Source organism: Macrotis lagotis, chromosome X (assembly GCF_037893015.1).
Source record: "Macrotis lagotis isolate mMagLag1 chromosome X, bilby.v1.9.chrom.fasta, whole genome shotgun sequence".
Lineage (NCBI taxonomy): Eukaryota > Metazoa > Chordata > Mammalia > Peramelemorphia > Peramelidae > Macrotis > Macrotis lagotis.
The window spans coordinates 618,825,090-618,849,863 of NC_133666.1; the positions used below are offsets into that span (position 1 = coordinate 618,825,090).

The following is a 24,774-nucleotide window of genomic DNA, read 5'->3' on the forward strand; positions in this document are numbered from 1 at the left end:
GAGTGTTATGTTTGAGTAATAGTAAACATGTCCAGTCCCCTAAGTTACATTACCTCACATTAATCTCTGCATTTCAGTAAAACTGAATTACTGGATTTTTCAAAAATTTATACTTATATCTCATAACTTCCTTTATTCTTACAAGTCCCATCACTGCCACCCCTCCCCTCCCCCATCACCTTATTTCAAAGCCTTTCTCCTTGAATTTCCCTTCAAAGAATTTGAATTATCCTTCAGGTTCATTTCCAAGGTTGTTAAAAAATTGGGTACTACTGAAATGACTGGGGAATAACAAACAAAAACAAGGATATATTATTCCATGTGGTCCCTAAAAAAATACAGATTTTGCCTAATGAATTATGCTTGGTACAATAGTAAACACTAACATCTGCTTGTTGATGGACTGCTTCTCCAATGTCTAAGTTAAATATCCCTATTCTGTTCTCTAATCTACCAGCCTAGTAACCCTGTTCAAAAAGAAAATGAAGTGAATCTGGAATGACCTGTTCTTTATGAAACCACGATGGCTCTTGTGTTTATTGCTTCTTTTTCTGGATATTCACTAACCATCACTTTCATAATATGTTCCAAGAATTTTCCAGATAGCAAAACAGTAGGACTCAAAACTAGGTCTTCTTACTCTTCCCAACCCCATGTTAGCTTCTGGTGATACCCATGAGTGTAATATTCCCTCTTAAGAGTTAACATTCCTAGTGAAGTCCTCTCAGGGTTAAAAAAATCATTAAAACAAAGACAGACTATTACTCTTAGACTATTCTTAGAAGAGGGAGAGAAACCTTGTATTCTCAGTCAGACACCTTCCTGATTCTGCTTGGAGTGAAAAAGTGGCCTATTTCCAGAAAGATCTTGCATTGAATCTGTTAGGGAGGGAAATAATCTCTTCCAGAGAAGAGACCTTGCAGTCTTAGTTAGCCAACTGTTTGATAATAGACTGTGAGAACAGTAGTCTGCCTTCTCTTGTTTGATAAGTACTAAACTAAGAAGATAGTAGAGTTCCTTAGAAGACCTTGCATACTCAGACATTAATTCATTTAACAGAAGGTCATTAGAAAGCTTCTTCTGATACACTCTCCATCTGGGTGGTGAGGTAATATTCTTTGAAAATCTTTTATTCTTCTCTTTGTTGCTGGGTAGATTGTAACTCTGAAAACCTTAACCAGTCAGGTTGGAGGAGAGGGGATTAGGGAGTGGGGAATTGTGCTAGGCCATATAATCTTGCTTGACTGTCACCTTGGGGCGGCTCCTTGATCTTCACTACCTTTGTGAGACTTGGAGTATGCCCTTTTCTTGAGAAAAGCCAAAATAAGCTTTCCTTTTGCTCAGAGGAGTCTCTATATTTTTTAAGTGGATTTTTATCACACACACTCAGAAGATGAAATGGCCCTTGTTTTAGTATAATTGAAAGTTGTGACCCTGTGGTCTGTAAAAATGCTGGAATATTTGGAAATTCTATGATGGGAGAGTGTAGGAAAAGACCATTTCCTAAAAGAGGTGAAGAGAACATGAAGAATAGATGGGTGTATATGGTTGGACTGGTAAAGGTATGAAATGTTCACAGTATTCAGGGAAGGTGTAATTCTAAAGAAGGGTTGAGAACTAATGCTCTCTATACCCTTTTTATAATGTGGAAGCCTAAACACCAGTGCTTAACACAATGGCTCATATAATAAGCATTCATTAATGCCTATTGAATGACTTACTTTTATTACAAGAAAAATTTTGAAATGGAAAAACGCACTGTATCTCAGATTTAGAAGGGGCTGTAAGATAACCATCTGTCATGTTGTAAAGGTTCTTAGCTGGCAACAGATCTTAGGTTCCTCTATCATTGTGATATATTATTTGACAAACTCTCTCTCCCATTTATTTTATTTTTATTTTTTTGCAAGGCAATGGGATTAAGTGGCTTGCCCAAGGCCCCACAGCTAGGTAATTATTAAGTGTCTTGAGGCTGAATTTGAACTCAGGTACTCCTGATTCCAGGGCCGGTGCTCTATTCACTGTGCCACCTAGTTGCCCCTCTCTCTCCCATTTGTTTCTATAACTTCCCCAAACTCAGGACCCCCAATGCTTCTATGCCTTCTTCCCTTTACTCCCCGTATCTCTCTCTCCATTTTCCTATGGTGAATTCCTATTAAAAGTTCAACTCAAATATCCTCTCCTTGGCACTTTGATCTGGGTAGTGACCTTCCCCTGGCTACAGACATGACCTAGTCCTTTATTTTGTCCTTCTTATGCAACACTGGTCACTATAGCAACATGGATATCTTTCCCAGCCCAGCTCTAGGAGAGGGAATGTCTTTGTTATCTCCCCAGAGCTGGCTCTGTGCTCCACATCAAATGGTGACTAGGTCAGCATCAAACTGATGTTTGCTGAATGTTTAGGGCATTACATAAGGTTGTATTTCAAGGACAGAAGTTAGTTCAGTTTGTCTAGGGTCTCCTGAGGAAGAAGAATGAAACAACATTAGGAGAAAATTCAACTTTGTTTCAGTTGCTGACAAGGCAGGAAATCTTTGGTTCAGCCACATGTGCTTCTGTCCTTAGTGTGCGCAGGGATTTCTTCACCCTTACTTCCTAAAGGAATGGTACCTAGAGCAAAACTTTATATGCAGTAGATATTCAAGAAATAAATAATAAGTGAAAGATTTCTTTCCTTGCTTTTTACCTTTGTGGTCAAATGTGGAACTCAGGGGGAGGAGGGAGGAAGGAGAAATAAGAGGAAAGGGAAGGGGTCCATTAGAGGAAGTGGGTGGTTTTGACTGCCTGCCTGGTGATTCTCCCCTATACCTTTTCTAGTCCCCTACCAAATATCAGTCAGACAGGGCAAGACAGGACTGAAGACCGAAAACAACAGTTCTCACATTTATGTCTGATTTTCTTCTCTCCTGGAAATGGGGTAAGAATAGGGAACATGAGTGGAGAAGCCAAGTAGATTCAGTTTTGGTTGAGCAGGAGAACAGCTCCCAGAATATCTCTGTGAAACAAAGACCTTAGGGAGGGAGAGACAGAAGCCCCATCGCAAATGCACAGAGCTATTCACAGATAGGACCCAGCTGCTAAGGTAAGCTGCCCCAGGGAGCAAAACTGGGAGGAGAGGGGGTCTGGAAGGAAGGCATCTTAGGAAAAAGTCTGGGGAAGAACGGGCTAGGGGGCTTATAGCCTACACAAGTAAGGGGTTGACTTCTCCATTCCCTGCTCCCTCTGCCTCCCCTTCTTAGGTGAGGCAGGAGATCTAAAAAACCTGAACTGCTAGGTTGGTGGGATTCCCTAGTTAAAACTACTCTGAGAGAAAAGAGGCAACATCACCAGTTTCCCTAACTCTTACCTTGACCCTAGGACTTTACAGAGAACTGTTTTCCAAGACTACACCATAACCTGTTCCTTCTCCAACCCTGCTATCTGTTGTAGCAATGGGACTGGACTTCCTTTCCCAGACCAGCCCTTTACCCCAAAGAGGAAAATGTTAGGTGTAGCCTTCCTCCAAACTTGTCTCTTGGGGGCAGCCAGAATCCCCTAGTTGCATCTCCCAGACATTAATACCCAAGAGACCATGGTGCCTGAACCCACTCTGTTGGCCTAGAGATTACGTGGTATTTAAAATTAGGGCCCCTAATGCAGAGTCCAAGATGAAACCTCCCCAAACTAAAATCTATTGCTGTAAGCCTTGTGTTTAAGGCACAGACATTTTGATTGGCACTAGTCCTAGGATACCCCAAATGTGTCATTCATTTAGTCCCCCAAGAGAACAATAATCCAGAACTTTCAATTTGCCTTCTGAACCTCAGGCTTTATAGTATAGGGATCTCAGTTCTTCAGGGATTTGTCCCAGTCTCTGACTTCTCAGGTTTCTTTTCCTTACCAAGGCTATTTAGTTCTCTTCCTTTCTCTCCCAGTCCTTGCCCATTGTTTATTCTCTCATGATTTTTTCCTCATCAGCTTGCTACTTCCCAGCTTTCTTTAAAAACATATTCTGACCTAATCCTTCCTTTACAAAACTCCACCTGACCCTGAAATATCATTTGTCCCAAAGATTCTTAATTTGGCATTTATAAATAAATTTAAGTAGCACAGTGGATAGAACTGAAATATGGATGTTCTGAGTTCAAATTAGACATGAGATATTTAGTGGCTGTGTGACCTTTGGCAAGTTCACTTCACCCCTGACTTCTGAGTTGAAGTAGAAATAATAGCACCTACCTCCTGGAATAATTATAAGGATCAAATGAGATTGTAATTTGAAAGAACCTAGCACAGTGTCTTGCAAAGTATGAGCTATATAAATGTTATATAGCTAGTCCTTGTAGTGCCATGAAATCTGAAAGAGCAGAGAACACACAGAATGTGGGGAGGAGAGAGGGGGAAACTGCAGAGTATTCAGGAAAGAGGAGAACTGAGAAAGTCATCAGAGTTAGCAAATTAAGTGATTGTTGGTAACCTTAAAGAGTAAAGGTTCAGTTTGGAGGAGGACAAATGACAGACTGCAAAGGGTTAAAGAATAAAAAGTGAAGTAGAGGCAACAACTACAGAAAGTTTTTTCCCAGCTGTGGTTGAGGAAGGAAGAATAATCTTGATAATGATGCTGAGGAAAGCTAACATTCATATCAAGCAGATTCAACCACATCTCCCCTTTACTCAGCAAACTCCAGTGTCTCCCTACTACTTCCAGGGGCAGTCCTTCATAATCTAGCTCCTTTCTATCTTTCTCTTTTCCTTTATTTTACTTCCTGACCTGTACTCTATGATGCTCAGGTCAGTTTCTGGAATGCTCCCCTTTTTCATCTCCATATCTTGACTTCTCAGGTTTGAATTCAAATCTTTTTAGAAAGATTTTCCTGATCTCTCTTTCTTCTAGTAGCCTCTCTTTCTATTGATTATTTCCACATTATCAGATAGATAGGTAGATAGACAGACAGACAGACAGATAGATAGAACATAATTGCTTGCATATTATCTCTTCCATTAGATTGGGAATTCTTCAAGGACAGGGACTTTTATCTTTTTTGTATGACTAGAGCTTAGCATAGTATCTGGAACACAGCAGCATAATAAATGGTTTGACTGACTTGCTAAGTCTGATGCCTTACCTGCTAAGCATTAAACTGACTATTCCATCCCTTCAGGAAAGAAGAGTGAGAGAGACTAACTTCTGTCCCCTCTCTTTTCCCTTGTGCTTCCTAAGAACCATGCCATCTGCATTTGAGTCAGCTGCCAAGAATGTGGTCCAAGAGCTGAGTAAAAATTGGGAGCTGATCCCTGTGGACAAGCCCATGAGCTCCACCCAGTTCAGTCCTTACTACCTGGTCCGGGAGAAGACCAAGATTTTCTCTTTTCTCAGGTCGGAGTATGTTTCTCTCAATTTAACTCTCAAGGACATTCTGGATCCAAGCTCCCCAGAACCAGGTACCATCCCTGGGAGAGTGGGGTTAGGGTGGGTGTTGCTAGGGCTAGTTGACAAGAGAAGGAGCTAATTACTGAGATATGGGCTTTGAAAGTCAAATGGGCTCAGCAGACTTGGCTAGACTACTACATGGGCCCTTGGCATCCTATATCAGGGATGTCCAGAATATTCTCTCTGGTCACCTAAATAGAGGTTGGGGTGAACTGGGGAGGCACTGAAGAGCCATGGAACAAGTGAGACACTTGGGTTTGAGCTCTTGTTCTTGAGGTTACTTGATATGTGACTGAGGAGAGATAACTTACCTGTTCTGAAATTTGACCTCAGATAAGTGACTTACCTACTCTGAGCCTCTGTTTCCTCACCTGTAAAATGGGAATGTTCATATTTGTATTCCTTATTTCACATACTGTTTGTGCAGGAAGCACCTTGCAAATCTTAAAGTGCTATATAACTGTAAATCATTATGATTGGGGAATTATACACAAAGTTGGGGTCCCAGATGCTTTTACTTTGTTCCATGTAGGTCCCTGCTGCACAATCAGGTTTAATGCTCAGTTTAGCTAAGGATTGGCCTTTCTCCTCCCCAGAAGTGACCCAGCATGGACCATTCCACTTTACTGATGAAGTGGATGGGCAGGCTTCTGGCAATCTGGAGCCGACTGCCTCTGGCCAGGTGATGATTTCAGGACAGACTTCAGTGTCAAATGGAACTATCCTCGAGGTCAAGTCTCTCACCGTGTCCCCTACCATCTGGGACTGCTTACAAAAGGAAAGGTGAGAGGAATAGACAAGAAGAACTGAGAATGCTAATGATTTTGCTTTGGGTCATGGAAGAAGGTGAAGGAGGAAGTGGGAGCAAGGGAAAGTGTCCTAGGGCAACCCCAGAAAAATATACTATCAGAATTTTCCTTCTGTGGGGGTTGATTTTATTTCATCTTAACAACCACAAATGTACTGTATTATCTGAGGCATGATTAAGACCCTGTCCTTAACCCCTCTTAGACTAGTGGAAGATGAGAACAATACATTGAAACGATAATTCACAATATTGTATTATTTTTGTTTGTCTATCATTCTTGAAGAAGACCATGAAATCAAGGAGATGATGCCATGACAAGCACATGAATTGTATTTGAATGAGGGGGTGCTTTGCTAAGTTACCAGCTTCACTTTTTCCTCCAGAGCCATCTGGGTCCAATGACCAGATATGAATCAAGACAACTGGAGAAGGCTCTGGTTTCAAGGCATTCAGGGTTAAGTGATTTGCCCAAGGTCACACAGTAAGTGTCAAAATGACTGAGGCTGGATTTGAACTCAGGTTCTTCTGACTCCAAGGCCTGTTCTAGGCCTGTTCTTTATCCACTGTGCCACCTAGATGCCCTTACAGTATTATGAAATTGTACTAGGAACATATAAAGTAAGATCCAAGGAAGGAGGCTACTCCCAATAGAATGAGATCTGGAATGGTTTATTGGAGGAAGGGACATTTGTGATAAGATTTAATTGCTAACAGGTTAAGAGAGTGAAGAAGGACAATTCTGGAATAGAAAACAGTCACTTCCATAACTAAATGTCTTTTCCCAGGTAGAAATCCATTCTTCGTGACAAAGAATATAAAATAAAGGGAGAAAATGAGCCAGCAAAACTAGCCAATGTAGCTATTGAATCTATCTCTATATATAATGTTTCAAAGTTATAGTTGTCCTCCTTGATAAGAAAGGGAGAAAGTCTCATTTCCTTACCTTTAATTCCTCAAGGACAAACTGCCATTCTAATTATTCAATATTAAATTTTATTTTTGATCTAATTTGCACCCTTGTAACCATTGTATATATTCTTTCCTTTGCTTAAGCTCATTTTATTTTGCCTAAGTTCATAAAGATCTTCCCATGTTTTTCTGTAGCTTTTAAATTCTTCATTTTTTATACTCATACATTCAGGTGCCATAATTTGTTTAGGCATTTACTTTGTTTCCAGTATGGGCTACCATAAAAAAGAGCAAGTATGATTATGAACTTCTTTCTTTAACTTCCTTGGGGCATACATGCCTAGTAGTGGGACCTCTAGGTCAGAGATGAATATTTTAGCATCATTCTAAATTATTTTCCAGAAAGACTGAACCAAATCACAGCTTTCTTAGCAAAGATACTGAAGTAGTTTTTCCTTTGGCAGTTCATTTTACAGATGAGGAAATTGAGTAATACAAGTTCAATGACTTGCTCAGGGTCATATAACTAGTAAATGTCAGAGGCCATATTGAATTTAGACCTGGCATTCTGCCCATTGTACCATCAACTTGCTCTAAAAATGATAACTACAATCCTGTAAATGGAAAAAATCATAAAATAAATACAATTATATATAGTGAAATTATAAGAAACAAACTTGCCTTCAAAGAAGTAAATCTTCCTTGGTACTTTGCAGAGATGGAGAACCAAAGGTGTGAAAGCTTGCATATAAGGTCAGATTTTCTTAAAATTGTTGATTGAACTTGCTGAATTTTTTTCTTTTCTTTCTCTTTGTAAAAAAAATCTTTATTATAATTGATTATTATCTGGAAAGAGGAGGAGGAAGAATATAGGAAGGAAATCTAGATGATATAAAAGCGAAAGATATCAATAAAAAATCTTTTTAAAAAACTTTTCAAGTACATTTTTTCTCTTGTACATATCACATTGTACCTCTTATTGTATTCATATTCATGTTGGAAAGGTGCTGGCTTTGCAATCAGAGCACCAGAGTTTCAATCTTCTTTCTCTGACTACTGGAGTTTGGAGGAGTCACATAACTTTTTTGAACCTCAGTTTCCTAATCTGTAAAATAAGGAAGTTGAACTAGAGGACCTCTAAGGTCCCTTCCAGATCTGAATCTAAGATTCTCTGATAAAGTGTTAGGAGGATTTTGAGGAGGGAAATATTCTATTCTGCTGATGCAGGAAAGGCTTCACCTTGTGGTGTTTGGGTCTTTAAATGAGAACAGACTTCAGCAGACATAGATGGGGAATTGGAGGAAGATATCCCAAGTTGCTTTGGGAACTTTTCCTATTTCTCCTTTATATAGCTTGCTTGATATATAATTGTTTGCATGTTTTATTCTTTGAGAGCAGAAACTGTCTTTTGCTCAACTGACCCATAGTAGGTGTTTAATAAAAGTCTATTGATCAAATATGAATATGAAGACTGGCATCCTCAAAAACTTTACAAGGACAGGAAAGAGATTGAAGGGTGTATCTATAAGAAATAAATTGCTGGGAAGACATTTCACTTGTTTCTACTTTTTATAAAAATATAAATGAAGTGGGCTTAAATTTCATTTAGAATTTTCTTCTTCACATGTTGTCTCCTGAAATAATGCTATGGGAAGTTCTCACTGAGAAATGTGAATCTGGAAGTGATAGCAGTTGAACAGACACTTAATTAAACTGGTTTGACTATAAATTGTTCAATCAATAAAAGTTTATCAAGTGCTTTCAATGTACCAGACCCTGGCTAAGCACAAGAGGAAGCTAGAAAGGCTTTGAGTAGAGGTCTAAGTCCATTGTCTAAGGGCCAGCCTAGATCATTACAGAGAAACTCACCCCCTAGCTGGCAAGAAGCCAGAGAGATTACCAAGAGAAATAGGCTTGGAGTTAGTGCAGATAAAATGCAGAAGACTCAAGAGGGAACAGTGGAAAGGCCACAGGATAGTTAGTTTTGAGAAGGCATGGGATTTGGGGGGAGCGGGGAATGTAGTCAGGCTCTGTCTGATTAAGGAGTCCTCTTTATAGCACTCCTTTGTTTGGTGCTTTCATATATTTTAAGTCAAGGAACATTACGTTCTCTATACACTCTCTCACCTTGAGACCAAAGAAACCCAGTTCCTTCTATTCCTATCCAACTTATTTGTTTTTTTTTTCAAACTCACTATCCTCTTAGTAGCTCCTTTTTGGATAACTCTTCTTCATTGATATTCCTCCTAAAATGTGTTTGACTTTATGGTAGACAGAGATCCTTTTGATTCTGTTCACAGCATTAGACCTTCCAAACACTGACACAAACTATCCTCTGAGTCCAAAGCACCACTGAACTCCATACAAACTCCCCTAAGGCACAAGAATGGTGAAATCCAACTATGCTGTTCCCTGGAGATGACCTTGAGAAAAGGCATAACTGAGAGGGATGGGAGAGGGAATCACAAATGCCTTACCTGCTGTATTCCCTCATCCTCTCCTACAGGAAATTGAAGAAGCCAGAGCCCTCAATCATTCAACAGCTTCGGAAACAGGGAAAGAACCTTTATGTTGTGACAGAAGCCTTGAAGACGCAGAAAGAGGCAATTCTAAAGAAGTCCAGAAACAGGGAAGGTGCTGGGAAAATCAGCTTTCCTTTGGCCCCATATTTCCAGGTTAGACCTCATACTTCGGCTATAACCTTCTAGCCTTACCTCTCCATAACCACGGAGACTCCTAGCAGGCAGGTAGAGACCTGCTCTAGGCCTGAAGACTCTGAAAGTCTGTATACATTTTCTGCCCCCTGTTTGGTACATATCAATTAAAAATAACAAGTACTGGGGTTAGTGATTTAATCATCTCTCAGTCATCCCACAAACAACTAATCCAAGATATTTTACTTAGGGTTTGGGATGTAATCTGGCAAGTCAGTAAACTGCTTCATTCCCTTTCTTATGACTCCCAAGAAGCTCCTTTACATTTAATGATTCTTCCCAAGACTCCTTTCATGAGAAAGTCAAACCACACACACACACACACACACACACACACACACACACACAAACATTAATGGGGAGCCAGTCTTTGATAGAAAAGCTATGAGAAAATGATTTAGAGGACACCTACAATTTACTAAGAGTAAGATCCAATTCAGATTGTACCTCAGAGCCTCTATTTCTTCTCATTCCTCTCTCTCCCCATTGCCCAGCACTGGGAACTGACGCCTCCCCAGACTCCATCCCAATTTCTCCTCCTTCTCCTATACTCCCTAATCTTTAGATCGGGGCTGTAAGCCAGCAGTTTTGGGGCCCTGGATTTAGTCAAAAGACCAGAGTCTAGATTCCAACTGTGTGACCTTGGACAAGTCTCTTCATCACTCTCAAATGGGATTTCCTGAGGAGAAAGGTCTGGATGAGCTGACCTCTAAGCCCCATCCAGTTTTGGATCTGTGACTCCTTCCTTCTTTCCTTGTCTCCCCAGGGTGAAGGTCAAAGTCATTTAAACACAGTGAAGACAGTGACTGTCCCTGAGGGCACTATACTAGCTTTCCAAGTTGCCCAGTTGATTATCCAGGACCATTGGAGTAAGTTGGATCAGAAGGACTGGGGTGGGGGGAATGGGGAAAAGAGGATGGGGAAAAATTCTCCACACACCAACCTCCTCCAGCAAAGGACTGAGGGAGGTGGGGAAGGGGGCAGGGGGGCAAGACTATCATATTTCACCTGGTGTTTACCCATCTGACTTGGCAGATGATGTGTGCAGTGATGGGCCCCATTCCTCTTTGCACCACATAAAGTCTTAGGTTGGAGGGCTAATTTCTGGGCTTTAGCAAAGGGATGGGAAAAGGAGAGTAATCTCTTCACCAAGTTTTCCAATTACCCAGGAGAGGGGACAGGAGAGGCTTGCAGGGCACCAGAAAATAGGCATTCTTTTTGCTTTTCCTTCTTTCCTTCTAGTCATCGTTCTTTTTCCTGAATTACCATAAACGTCATACCAATTACAGAAATAGAAACTATTATCCGTAAAGTTCAAAAGTTTTCCATCTCCTTGAAGTGTTTGTCACCTGTGACAGATGCTAGTCACACCTTCTGAGTCCATGGTCTCCAAGACCTGTCCTGACCAAAAATCTATCCCTGCTGTGGCCAGCTAGGGGGTGAGTTTCTCTGTAATGATCTAGGCTGGCCCTTAGGCAATGGACTTAGACCTCTACTCAAAGCCTTTCTAGCTTCCTCTTGTGCTTAGCCAGGGTCTGGTACATTGAAAGCACTTGATAAACTTTTATTGATTGAACAATTTATAGTCAAACCAGTTTAATTAAGTGTCTGTTCAACTGCTATCACTTCCAGATTCACATTTCTCAGTGAGAACTTCCCATAGCATTATTTCAGGAGACAACATGTGAAGAAGAAAATTCTAAATGAAATTTAAGCCCACTTCATTTATATTTTTATAAAAAGTAGAAACAAGTGAAATGTCTTCCCAGCAATTTATTTCTTATAGATACACCCTTCAATCTCTTTCCTGTCCTTGTAAAGTTTTTGAGGATGCCAGTCTTCATATTCATATTTGATCAATAGACTTTTATTAAACACCTACTATGGGTCAGTTGAGCAAAAGACAGTTTCTGCCCTCAAAGAATAAAACATGCAAACAATTATATATCAAGCAAGCTATATAAAGGAGAAATAGGAAATAATTTACAGACTACTCTAATGTGTTCATGTGTTCTAACCCTTTCAGGTATGGTTTAAGCTGGATAGTCATTGAGATCCCTTTTATCTTTCAGATTTTGTGTTTGTGATTTGCTCTCTCTTTGCTCTGTATCTTTTTGAGTTTAAATCCAGCCTCAGACTCAAATTGTGACCATCTAAGTAACAATTTACACATGACCTTAGCAAATCACTTAATCTGTTGACCTCAGTTTTCTCACCTGTAAAATGGAGATAATAGTATCTACTTGACAGGGTTCTTGAGGATTAAAAGGGATATAATTGCTAACACAGGACCTGTAACATAGTTGGAGCTTAATAAATGCTTATTTCCCCCCTTTTCTTTCTTCCCCTCTTTCCACATTTGTTTTTATTCTTCATATTTGACATTTCTTACTTACCTATAAGTGAGCACTTTATCATGGCACAATTTATTCCATCCCCTCACAATCTCCCTTGAGGCAATAGGTAGAAATTACATAGGAGTAGATAAAAAGTATTTTATTACAGAAGAAAAATCTTCCTGTCTGTCACAGACTGAATCATGAAGTGGTGAACTTTCCATCATTCAAGGTATTCAAGCAAAGGCTAAATGACCACTAGGAGACCTTAAATTCCTGCTCAGGCACAATTTGAACTAGCAGCTTTACATTTTTCTTTAATTCAGTTATCGGACATGTACATTTTTTTTTTTTGTGAAGCAACTGTATTTTTGTAAAGACTAGTCTTTTATTTTCCATTTTAATTATAACCTTCCTCCATCTAAGTCTTACTCTGATGTGACATCAGTGTGTTGTGGCAACCCTGCATTCTCAGTGAAGGTTCTTGACAGCTCATTCTGACCTAAAAAAGCTTTGAGTGTGGGAGGTATGTCTATCACTTGAGAACCTAATTAAATTTGGAAGCTCCTCATCAAGAAAAGGTTGGTCACCTAGGTTGTGGGCCAGGATTATAACATGAATGCCACTCTAATAAAATCCTGGGTCCTGAAAAACCCCAAGGTAACATTAGCCTTAAGATAAAGCTTGGCCTCAGTTACCAATTGGTACAATGAGGGGGTTGAAGTAGTTGATCTCTAAATTTCTATACCAACACTAATGATCCTAGCAGTGAAATTATTAAGGCAAAGAGTATGATTGGTTTTATGGAATAGAGTCAGATGGCTACACTGATTTATAGTCCCTCTGATAATGGAGCCCTATACCTTTTCCCTTAAAGCTGCAACTGCACTGAATAATTTTATCATTTTAATATTATTTTTTTTTACTTTATCTAGCTGTTCTTCTACTTCCAAACAAGAACCAGAAAACCTTCCCACCTGAAGGTGGGTAATAGGCTTGATTAATTAACTTGTCCCTGGGTCCACTGAACCTTTGACAGTCCATCCAATGAACCATTGTCCAAGAAGCTCAAGATGACCCTTAGTTTATGAATTGAGAAAGCTACCTTCTCTGGTTTTAATTCAAGGGTTTTAATTCAAGGGTTGTACTTAGGTGAGCTAGAAAGAGAGCTAAGTATCCTTTCCCTTTATGTAGGATGGATGAAATAGAACAGAGAAAGAATAAAAACTAGTCAGTTAATATAGTAGTGAGAGAGCTAGTCTCCAAATTTAGGACTATGTTCAAATACAGGTTGTGTGTCCCTGGTCAAAACACTTATTTTCATAGTATCTTAGGCAAATTTCTTTGACTGTGAGTTGCTAAGGATCTGCTCTTGAAGAGGGATTGTTTCTTCATTGGCTCTTCTATAAATCAATGAAATCACTGGAAATAAAATGGGTTCAGTATCCCAAAAGTCTTGTTGTTAATCATTCAGTTGTTTCGGTCTTTGCAATCCCATTTGGGGTTCTGTCAGCAAAGATACTAGAATGGTTTACCATTTCCTTCTCCAGTCCATTTTTATGAATGAGGAAAATACTTGTAAGACAACTGTCTCAAAAGTTATAATGCAGTATATAGATTTAATAGTGTTTGCTATACCTTCTCTCTATGTGCATAGGTTTTGTTTATATATGCACACATGTTTGTATGTATATACATGTATATCTACATACATGTGCAAATATAATATTCCCACATGTAGATGTATATGGGCAGGTAGGTGATGCAGTGCTGAGTCCAGAGTCAGGAAGACCTGAATTTACAATTGACATCAGACACTTAGTAAGTCTGTGACCCTGGGCAAATAACTTTTAACACTTTTTACCTCAGTTTCCTCTGTGCTATGATTCCTAATGAATTCTGCAGATGGATGGACTTTGGAGAGTGAAACATATTTCTTTTCTTTTTCAGGAACAGAATCTGAAGTCAACTCCCAATCAGGTTTGTGACTCCCCCTCTACCCCCCAGGTTCCCATCTTCTCCACCTCTTCCAACTAAAACACAGAGATAAAAAATAGCCCAAAATATTCAGAGGCAGGATCCATGAGCAGACCAGGGAGAGTCTGAGAAGTAATGACAAGGCCAAGGCCACACTACTCATGGGTCTCTCATAGCAGCTCCAAGGAGGCTATGTCCTGGCCCTTCCTAGGGATTGTGGTTATGTAAAGGGTGGAAGCAGAGCTTCTGCAAGCTGGGAGTGACCCTGGAATGGTGAATCAACTTCAGAATTCAAAAGAATTTACCTTGGTGAGGTCCCAGTCTCTGTCAAGGGCAGGGTATATCTAACCCTATATGTCCTAAGTATCAAATGAGATGATATTTGTAAAATACTCAGTAGTCCCCAGCACATAGCAGAAACACTATATAAATGTTTGTTTACTTCTCTTCCTCTGAGAGTGGAGACAAGACTCAATCCCATGATGCCCAAGAGGCTTCCTCAGTCTGGGTAGTGAATCTTCCTTTGTGTTCAGATGTCTATGATCCAAGGGATCTAAGGGCCTGGAATGGGTCAGGGCAGCTGCTCTTTGAATGGCCACCTGCCAGTCTTGGCCTTCCTGCCTGTGGCCCAGGTATGGATTTTCCCCCCAGGAAACTGGCTATAAAGGTTATAGAAGGCTCTGTGATAGTAGCTAAAATTTTATAATATTTACTCTGGGTCAGACACTGTACTAAGCATGGGTTTTACAATTATCTCATTTGATCCTCACAACAACTCTGGAAGATAGGTGCTATTCTTATCCCCATTTGACATAAGGAAACTGACTTACCCAAGGTCACATAGCTAGTAGATAGCTGAGAGTATATTTGACCTAGGGATTCCTACCACCAGACCTGGTGCTCTCTCTTCTGCACTGCTTAGTTAGCTGAATGAGAGGGGAAAATAAGAAATCAAGGAAAGGGATCATCGTTCCCCATGACACCTCACCCCTCAGCCAGAGAGAGAGAGCACAATCCTATTGGGAGGGGGAGTAGGACTGATGAAAGCATTTTCCAGGGGATTCCAGCCCAGGTAAGAGTTGTGAGTAAGAAGTTTCATAAAAGACTTCATCCAGGAAAGGCAGAATTAGAAAAGGGCTAGGATCCCTTGTAGACTGAGAGTAACTACAGAAGGGCATCTTAGGGGCTGCATCTTAATAAGGGTGGATCTATGGGAGATATTTTGGAAAATAGGGACAACAATACCATGGGATAAGAAAGTGTAAGTCTGATGTCAGATTCCCCATTGGCATGAATATTCGCATCAGGCCACTAGATAGCACAGAGGACAGTTCTGGATCTGAAGTCAGAAGATCTAAATTTAATCTGGCCTAAGACATTTCCTAGCTGTGTTACCCTGAGTAGGCCACCTAAGTGCAGTCTACCTCAGTTTCCTCATCTATAAAATAGAGATTAAAAATAACATCTGCCTTCCAGGTTGTTGTAAGGACCAAAATGAGACAGTATTTGTTAATACTTGTGAAGTGCTAAATAAAAGTTAACTCTTATTATGATTTATCAATGAAATATGGCTATAGCTATACTAAAGTCACTGATATCTTATTCAAATCAATGGATAGACTAAACAATATATTTTTTTCTTTGGAGAGTTTTGGGAGACTTTTCAGCCATGACTCCCTTTTCTTTAGAAAGGAAGGAACAGAATAAGGCTTAACTTATCTGTGAATGAGTTTGGAAATGGGGCATCTGACTCATTACTCTTCCTTATTGTGATGGAGGCAGGTCCCTAAGCCCTCTACCTGGATCCCCATGAACTAGGCAGGGAATATGGATGATCATCTGGTAAAGAGGTGATAAAGCAAGGACCAACTCCAGATGACTACTGAGGCTAAAGACTTCCCAGACAAGGACTAGGGATGAAAGGCTTAAGAAAGTTGGGATGAGATCCTGACCTTAGCTATCTTTTTTTTTCTAGATGTCTACCAAACAGGGACAGTCAGCACGGTCACAGATTTTGAGCAACTACATGCTGAGGTGGAAGATCAACAAATCATTCTCCTGACCATGCTGGACAGGGAGTTACAGCAGCTTCTGCTTCAGGCTCTCCTGGGGCTCCTCCAGAGTGAGCAGGATCTTTTGCACTTAGAAGAGACGGTGAGAGAATTTGGAAGTCAGGGCAACAGAGAATCACAGGATTGGGACATGGGGGCTGGGGTAGTGGAGGGCAGTAGGAAAGAGTCGGGTGGGAATGACCCTGAATTTTGAGTTATCATGTCAGACTGGACTTTTTAATCTTTGTGCCACTTTGGACAAGTCAACAGACTTCTCAGGGCCTCAGTTTCCCCTTCTGTCAAATGAGGGAACTGGGGTAATGAATGCCAAGGATCCCCCCAGATTTTATGATTCTACAATGAAAGGGATGTTAATATTTGAACTACCAACCTCATAGGACTGTTATCAGTAAAATATTTAGTATACTCTTAGAACTACTGTTCTTGTGCTTTTCTTTTTAAAAAAGCCTTATCCATCCATCCATCCATCCATCTATCTATCATCTATCTATCTATCTATCTATCTTTCTAGGACAAGTTAACTTTAATTATAATGTAACACTCACCCCTACCTCTCCCAGACATCTCACCAGAAAAGAACTGCCAATCTCAGACCCTAGGGGTGTTCCCCTGTGAGTCTACATTCCATAAATTATCAATCATCCTTCCTCCTTCCAGCAGACCCTTCATAATCATCCAGTAGACACAATTACCACAAACAAAGGAATTAAGATAGCATAATAAGAACAGTAGCTACAAAACATCCCCCAGCCCCACAAACCTCAATAGGCTTGGTATCTTGTGGGAGGAAGGAGAAAGGATGGCTAGTAAAATTGTAATAAGGAGGAGGAAACATGGAGGAAACACTTGTCTCCATTTATAGTCATAGTTCCAATTTCAATGGCACTGGAAGATGTGCAAAGCACTTCATAGATATTTTGATCTCTGATTCTCACAAATGGGAAATAGGTACTTTATAAACTCCATTTTACAAATAGAAAAACTTAGGTAAACAAAGATAAAGTGATCTGCCTAGGGTCGCACAGATAGACTGTATCTGAAATTGGACTTGAATTCAGGTTTTTGATTCATTCTGTTCCCAGAAATGACCTTGAATCCCCTTTCATCCCCTTTCCTGGCTCTGATTTCTTCAGGTGAACACAGTGCTTCCTATCACTTGTGTCTTTTTCTTAGAGGATGAACTTTGGCTATCTGAATTATCAAAGTCTCAACTGTTTAATTCTAAATACTTTGTCTTAAGCTTACTTTCATTTAATGGGGTATAGGGTGTGTTCAAGGAAGACTGTCTCCACTGATTTGAAATCTACTGAGCTCTTTTCTGGGCTGCTTTCTACATTTGCTGTCCATTTGAACCACCTAACTCTCACCTATGGTTCCAAGAAGCTGTAGCATGCACAGCGGTCACATTCCAGGAAACCATTCAGTAGATGGACTAAATCAGATTGAGGGTAAACCAAGGAGATCTCAAAAACACTTCAGTGAGTTAGGGGCATGTCTACCCCAAGCATATTTCATATGTCTTCTATTTGTGGAATGGGCAGATGAGAACAATTTGTTCCAACAGTCATGAAGGCAGCTGAAGCAGGCATTGTGGAGCTCTTAGAGCTTGGTTAGACTTTGAAGATGCCAAGGTCATCTATTGCATTTAGAGTCATGATCAGTTGTCTTGACTCTGTCGTGCCACTGGACTGTGATGACTTTGGAAGAGAGAGTGAGGTTGATGACTTCATGCAACTTTGTCTCATTTAAATCCAATTTATGCAGGAATCAAGAGACATTACCCATACCATTTTATCATTCCTATCTAAAAGTCCTGTGGCAATAGACAAATGATGAAGCAATTGCACACAGGGAATTGTAGTACAGGAAGGAAGCCCTGGCCTTAGGGTCATCTTTTCACTGGAAGTAGCAGGAGGATTCAGCAGCCTCTGGATGTCTGCGCAGCTATTTTTAAAATCATAATAATCATATTGTGAAAGTGAACATAGTCTCCCCCCCCAAAAAAAAAGAGAAAACTTGTGAAAAGCAAAATAAAAAAGCATGCTTCAATCTGTATTCAGACACCATTAGCTTTGTCTTTGGGGATGAATAATATTCTTTATAAAGTCCTTCAGAGTTGTCTTGGGAAACAGCATTGTTGAGAAAAAGGTAAGTCATTCATTGCTGATCATCCTATAATGTTGCTGTTACTTTGTATATAGTATGTAGTTCATAATTTCTTATAACAGAATAGCATCCCATCATAATCACATAACAATTTGATCTGCCATTCCTTAACTGATGGGCATCCTGATTTCTAGTTTCCTGCCAACAGAAAAGAGATGTTCTAATTATATGTGTGTGTGTATATATATATATCTATATATATATATATATATATATATAGATAGATATAGATATATATAGATATATATAGATATAGATATAGATAGATATAGATATATACATATCCTATATAGGTCTTTTTCCTTCCTGTTTTCCATCTGTTCTGGTAGTGGTATTGCTAGGTACAGAGGGTAGGCATGGTTTATGTAGTCCTTTAGGCATAATTTCAAAAAATTGGTTTACAGAATTGCTGAATCATTTTCTAACTCCTCCAATAGTGCATTAATGTCTCATTTTCCCCACATTCACTCCAGCATTCGTCATTTTCTCTTTCTGTCCTATTAGTTAATACAGCAAGTATAAGGTCATACCTCAGAATTATTCTAAATTGCATTTCTCCAATCAAAGTAAATTAGTACATTAACTTTAATATGGCCATAGATACCATTAATAACCTCATCTGAAAACTGTTTGTATCTTTTGATCATTCATCTATTGGGGAATGGCTATTATTTTTTTATAAATTTGACTCAGTTCTCTATGTTTGAGAAATGAGGTCTTGTTTTTTTTTAATGTTTGTTTTTCTTTTGCAAGGCAGTGGGTAAGGGACTTGCCCAAGGTCACACAGCTAGGTAATTATTAAGTGTCTGAGGCTGGATTTGAATTCAGGTACTCCTGACTCCAAGGCCAGTACTCTATCCACTGAGCCACCTAGCTGCCCCTTGAGAAATCAGAGAAACTTCTTTTGTTTTCCCACAGTTACTATTGCTAACTGTATTTCCTTCCATCATATTTCCCCACCCCCATTTATTCTATTCTCTCTCTCTCCTTTCACCCTGTCCTTTCTTAAAAGTGTTTTGCATTTGACCACCCCTTCCCAAATCTTCCCTCCTTTCTATCACCTACCCTACTTTCTCCCATTCCCTTTCTCTCCTACTTTCCTCTAGGATAAGATAGATTTCTATACCCAATTGGATGTATATGCTATTCCATCTCTTAGCCAATTTTGATGAGAGTAAGGTTCCTTTACTCTCCCTCAACTTCCTCTATCTCCCACTCCATTGCAAAAACTTTTTCTTACCTCTGTTATGTGAAATAAGTTAACCCATTCTACCTCCCCCTTTCCCATTATTTCAGTACATTCATCTCTTACTCCTTAACTCCATCTTTTTAATATATAATCCCCTCATATTCAAATCCTACCTGTGTGTCATGTCTATAAATGCTCTTTCTAACTGTCCTAATAAGTGAGAAATTTCATATGAGCTATTAATATCATCTTTCCATGCAGGAATATAAATAGTTCAATATCATTGTTTTGATTTGCCTTTCTTGTTTACCTTTTTATGCTTCACTTTGATATTTGAATAACAAATTTTCTATTCAGCTCTAGTTTTTCCAGAGAGAAGTTTGAAAGTGTTCTGTTAAATTGGGTGTCCATAAAATGTCCATTGAGTGACATAAAGTATGCTCAGTATTGTTGAGTAGTTAATTCTTGGTTGTAATCTCATCTCTTTTGCCTTTTGGAATATCATATTCCAAGTCCTATAATCCTTTAATGTAGAAGCTGCTAGATCTTGTGTTTTCCTAACTATGGTTCCATGATAATTTAATTGTTTCTTTATGACTGCAGTATTTTCTTCTTGACCTGGGAACTCTGAAATTTGGCTATAATAGTCCAGGCAGTTTTCTTTTTATAGAAGGTATTCAAAGGATTCTTTCAGTTTCTTTTTTATCCTCTGCTTCTAGAATATCAGCACAGTTTTCTTTAATAAATATTAGAAAGATGATGTCTAAGTTGTTCTTTTGATCATGGCTTTCAGGTAGTCCAATAATTTTAAAATGATCTCTTCTGGATCTATTTTCCAGGTCAATTGTTTTTCCAATGAGATATTTCACATTTTCTTGTAGTTTTTCCATTTTTCTGGTTTTATTGTTTCTTGATTTCTCATAAGGTCATCAATTTCCCTTTGCTCAATTCTATATTTTTGAATTAGTTTTTTAGGTTTTTGGAAGGCAAATGGGGTTAAGTGGCTTGCCCAAGGCCACACAGCTAGGTAATTATTAAGTGTCTGAGACTGAATTTGAACCCAGGTACTCCTGACTCCAGGGCTGATGCTTTATCCACTGTGCCACCTAGCCACCCCTGAATTATTTTCTTCAGTGGGATTTTGTAGCTTCTTTTCCATTTGACCAATTTTGCTTTTTTTTAAAAAAATTTAAATTTTTTAAAAGGTATTTTATTTTATTTTTTCCAATTTACATTTTATTTATTTACACATTAATAAACTAGTCTTGTTGTAAGACTAAACATAATCCCCCCCCCAAAATAAAAATCCTCATGAGAAATAAAGTGAAAGAGAAAAAAATGCTTTTCAGTCTAGTTTAAATACCATCAGTTCTATCTCTGGGGTGGATCACATTATTTATCATAAGTCCGTCAGAGAAATTACTGCCATATTTTTTTCTGATTGTAATTCCCTCCATCCATTCCTCCCCATTCCCATTTATTATATTTTCTTTCTCCTTTCACTCTGTCCCTCTTCAAAAGTATGCTCTGGGACAGTCAAGTGGCACAGTGAATAGAGCACTAGTCCTGGGACCAGGAGGCCCCAAGCCCACATCTCACCACAGACATCCAATAGTCACACAGTGGTGTGGTCCTGGGTAGGCCACCCAACTCCACCATTTTGCAAAAAAAAAAACAACAAAAAAGTGTGTTGTATCTGACTATCCTCTCCCATGATCTACCTTCTCTATACACCTACACCCCCCCTTCCCCTGTCCCCTCTCCCCCATCCCTTTCATTTCCTTTTTCCTCTAGGGTAAAAGATTTCTATACCCTATTGAGTGTATATGTTTTTACCTCTCTGAGCTATTTCCAATGAGAATAAAGGTTTACTAATTCCCCCTCACCTTCCCTCCTTCCACTCTATTGCAAAAGCTTTTTCTTGACCCTTTTCCATGAAAGATCTTAGCCCATTCTACCTGTCCTTTCCCTTTCTCCCAGTACATTACCTTTTTTGCCCATTGACTCCATCTTAATATTATATTATACTTTCATATTCAGCTCCCTCCTGTGCCTTGTCTAAATATACACCTTCTAACTACTCTATTAAATGAGTATATTCATATGAATATTATCAGTATCTTTTTCCCATACAGGAATACAAGCAGTTCAACATCATTAAATTCCTCATAATTTGCCCTTCCCATCCACCCTCTCTATGCTTCACCTTAGTCCTGTACTTGGAGATCAAACTTTCTGTTCAGCTCTGGCCATTTCAACAGGAATGTTTGAAAGTCCCCTATTTCATTGAATATCCATCTTCTCCCCTGGAAGAGGACATTCAATTTTGCTGGGCAGTTGATTCTTGGTTATAATTCGAGCTCTTTTGCCTTCTGGAATGTTATATTCCAAGCCCTATTAGCTCTTAACGTGGATGCTGTTAAGTCCTATGTAATCCTGATTAAAGCTCCACGATATTTGAATTGTTTCTTTCTGGCTGCTTGTAATATTTTCTCTTTGATTTGTGAATTTTGAAATTTGGCTATAATATTCTTGGGGATTCTTTTTTTTGGATCACTTTCAGGTGGAGATTGGTGGATTCTCTCAATTTCTATTTAACCCTCTACTTCTAGGATATCAGGGCAAATTTTCCTTTAGGAATTCTTTAAAAATGAAGTCAAGACTCTTTTCCTTATCATGACTTTCAAGTAGCCCAATAACATTTAAGTTGTCTCTTCTGTATCTCTTCTCCAGGTAAGTTGTTTTTCCAATGAGCTATTTCACATTTTCTTGTAATTTTTCACTTTTTATTCTTTTCATTCATTCTTTCATTCTTTCTTGATTCCTAACAAAGTCATTAGCTTCCTTTAGCTCCATTCTATTTCTGAAGGAGTTGTTTTCTTCAGAGAGCTTTCTTATCTCCTTTTCCATCTGGCCAATTCTGCTTTTTAAGGTATTCTTCTCCCCATTAACTTTTGGATTTCTTTTTCCATTTGACCTAAACTAGTTTATAACATGTCGTTTTCTTTGGCATTTTTTGTATCTCCTTAACTTGGCTTCTGACTTGGTTTTCATGTTTTTGCTGCATTGATCTAATTTTTCTTCCCAATTTTTCCTTTATCTCCTTTACTTGATTTTTTAAAATCTTGGAGCTCTGCCATAGCCTGGGCTGAACTCCCATTTTTCATGGAGACTTTGGATACAGAAACTTGACCTTTGTCATCTTCTGAATGTATATTTTGATCTTCCCTGGAACCAAAGTAATTGTCTTCCTGGTCCCCCATACCCCTGTACTATGCTTCTCTCACCCCAGTGCTTCAGACCTTTCCTGCCCAAGTTGTCTTGGGCTGAAAATTATTTTATTCAGTCTTTTGGGGTGTTTTTATACTTTAGAATTTGTTGAGTAATTATTTTAAAATATTTGGAGTAATTCAAGGGAGAGTTCAGGAAGTCCTGTCTTTACTCAGAGATTTTGGCTCCCCACCCCCCAACCCCCCAACCCAGCAACCCTTTTAAGGTTCATTACATTTCCTGGTGTGAGGAAGTTTATAATTTTAGATGACTTTAATGCTAGAGTAAACTCAGACTGCCAGACAAGGCAGGAAGTACTTGGGAGGAATGGAGTTGGAAAGAGCAACAGCAGTGGTCACCTATTTCTGAAGACTTGTGCCTGACTTTCTCATCACAAACACTATCTTTCATTTACCTAAATGCAATAACACTTTCTGAATGCACCCTTTCAGCAAACATTAGCATCTAATAGACTATGTGATTTTAAGGAGAAGAATTAGACAGGATGTGAGAGTGAGGAAGACAATGTGTGGCACAGAGTGCTCAACTGATCACAGACTCCTTATCCTCTCCAAGCTAAATATTCACGTTCAACTGAAGTATCAGCCCCAAGACAAAATGACTCAGAAGAATTAATGTCAAGAAATTAGAGTGGTTATCTGGGCAGAACAGTTTGTTGTTAACTAGGAGGGTTAACTTTGAGGACATGGTTGATAACAGTGGAGCAAAAAAGAAATGGACAGCTTTCAGAGATTTGATACATAGCACTGCTATGTTCATCAGGTCAGAGCACTTGCAAACATCAAGGCTGAATTGATGAAAGTGATGGGGAAATGTAAAAGCTGCTAAATGAAAAAGAAAAACTCCACAGGATTTACCAGCAGGATAGTTCATCCATTTCTAAAGAAGGCAGCATTTAATTCCATCAAAAGTAAAATACAAGTGAAGCTTAAAGAGATGCCGTTTCCTGCTCAGTAAGAAGGCAGGTGAAATTCAGTGTTTTATAATATTCTGAAGGCCAAAGGCATATTGTGCTAAGATCAAGTATTCACTGCTGGTAGCACCACATTGATTAGTGATAAGGATTTGATCCTGGAAAGATGGTTTGAACACTTCCATAGTGTTCTTAACAGACCATCACCAATCAATGCAGAAGGCATTGATCATTTACCTCAAGTTGAAGTCAATCTACCCCTAGCTGAAGTTCCAATTGAATAGGAGGTTTGGAATATCATTAGACTCCTTTTCTGTGGCAAAGCACCTAGTACTGATTCTATTTCAGCTGAGATTTTATATGGCATGAAGAGGTTATCCATCAGGAATTCAAGGATGCTTCCATTGTCCATCTCTATGAAGGTAAAGGGAATATAATTTCTTGTGACAATCACAGGGGTATTTCTCTTTTAGGCATTGTTGGTAAAATTCTGCTGAAGTCTTGTTTAATAGGCCAATCCTCCTCCTGGAATATGGTCACCTACCTGATATCCTGTGTAACTTCAGAAAGGGTTGAGGGAACAATATATTTGGTGCTCAACAACTCCAAGAAAAATTCCAGGAGCGGAACAGAGGTCTATATGCAATGTTTGAAGATATGACCAAGGTCTTGTAGTGTAAGCCTTTATGGTTCATGGAAAGTTATGCCAAAATTTAGTTACCCACAGAAGTTCACCAATATTATATGTTAATTTCATGATGGCATGCTTGCTAAGGTTCTGGATAATGGACAATACTCTTATGATTCCCTAGTTGCAAATGGAATAAAACAAGGCTGTGTCCCGGCTTCTATGCTTTTTAGCAAGATATTTTAAGCCATGTTATCAAATGCCTTTATTGAAGATGAACATGGTATTAAACTCAGGTGCCATACTGATGTAAGTTTTGCAATTTGAAAAGGCTACAAGCTAAGATCCAAGTGGAGAG

At 39.1% G+C, this 24,774-nt stretch overlaps 1 protein-coding gene across 3 annotated transcripts in view; it reads left to right on the forward strand.

The window, feature by feature from the left end:
* Positions 1–2,302: 2,302 nt before the first annotated feature.
* Positions 2,303–24,774, forward strand: part of LOC141496892 (gasdermin-D-like) — a 35,380-nt gene continuing 12,908 nt past the window's right edge. The window contains exons 1-9 of one of the 3 annotated variants that reach the window (XM_074199469.1): positions 2,303–2,372; positions 2,926–3,085; positions 5,204–5,424; positions 6,010–6,196; positions 9,637–9,805; positions 10,611–10,713; positions 13,116–13,163; positions 14,131–14,160; positions 16,133–16,311. In XM_074199469.1, the coding sequence (XP_074055570.1) occupies positions 5,208–5,424; positions 6,010–6,196; positions 9,637–9,805; positions 10,611–10,713; positions 13,116–13,163; positions 14,131–14,160; positions 16,133–16,311 (933 nt within the window). In that variant the 5' untranslated portion in view covers positions 2,303–2,372; positions 2,926–3,085; positions 5,204–5,207. The remainder of the gene's footprint in view (positions 2,373–2,925; positions 3,086–5,203; positions 5,425–6,009; positions 6,197–9,636; positions 9,806–10,610; positions 10,714–13,115; positions 13,164–14,130; positions 14,161–16,132; positions 16,312–24,774) is intronic. The other 2 variants (XM_074199470.1, XM_074199468.1) reach the window with 2 other exon arrangements.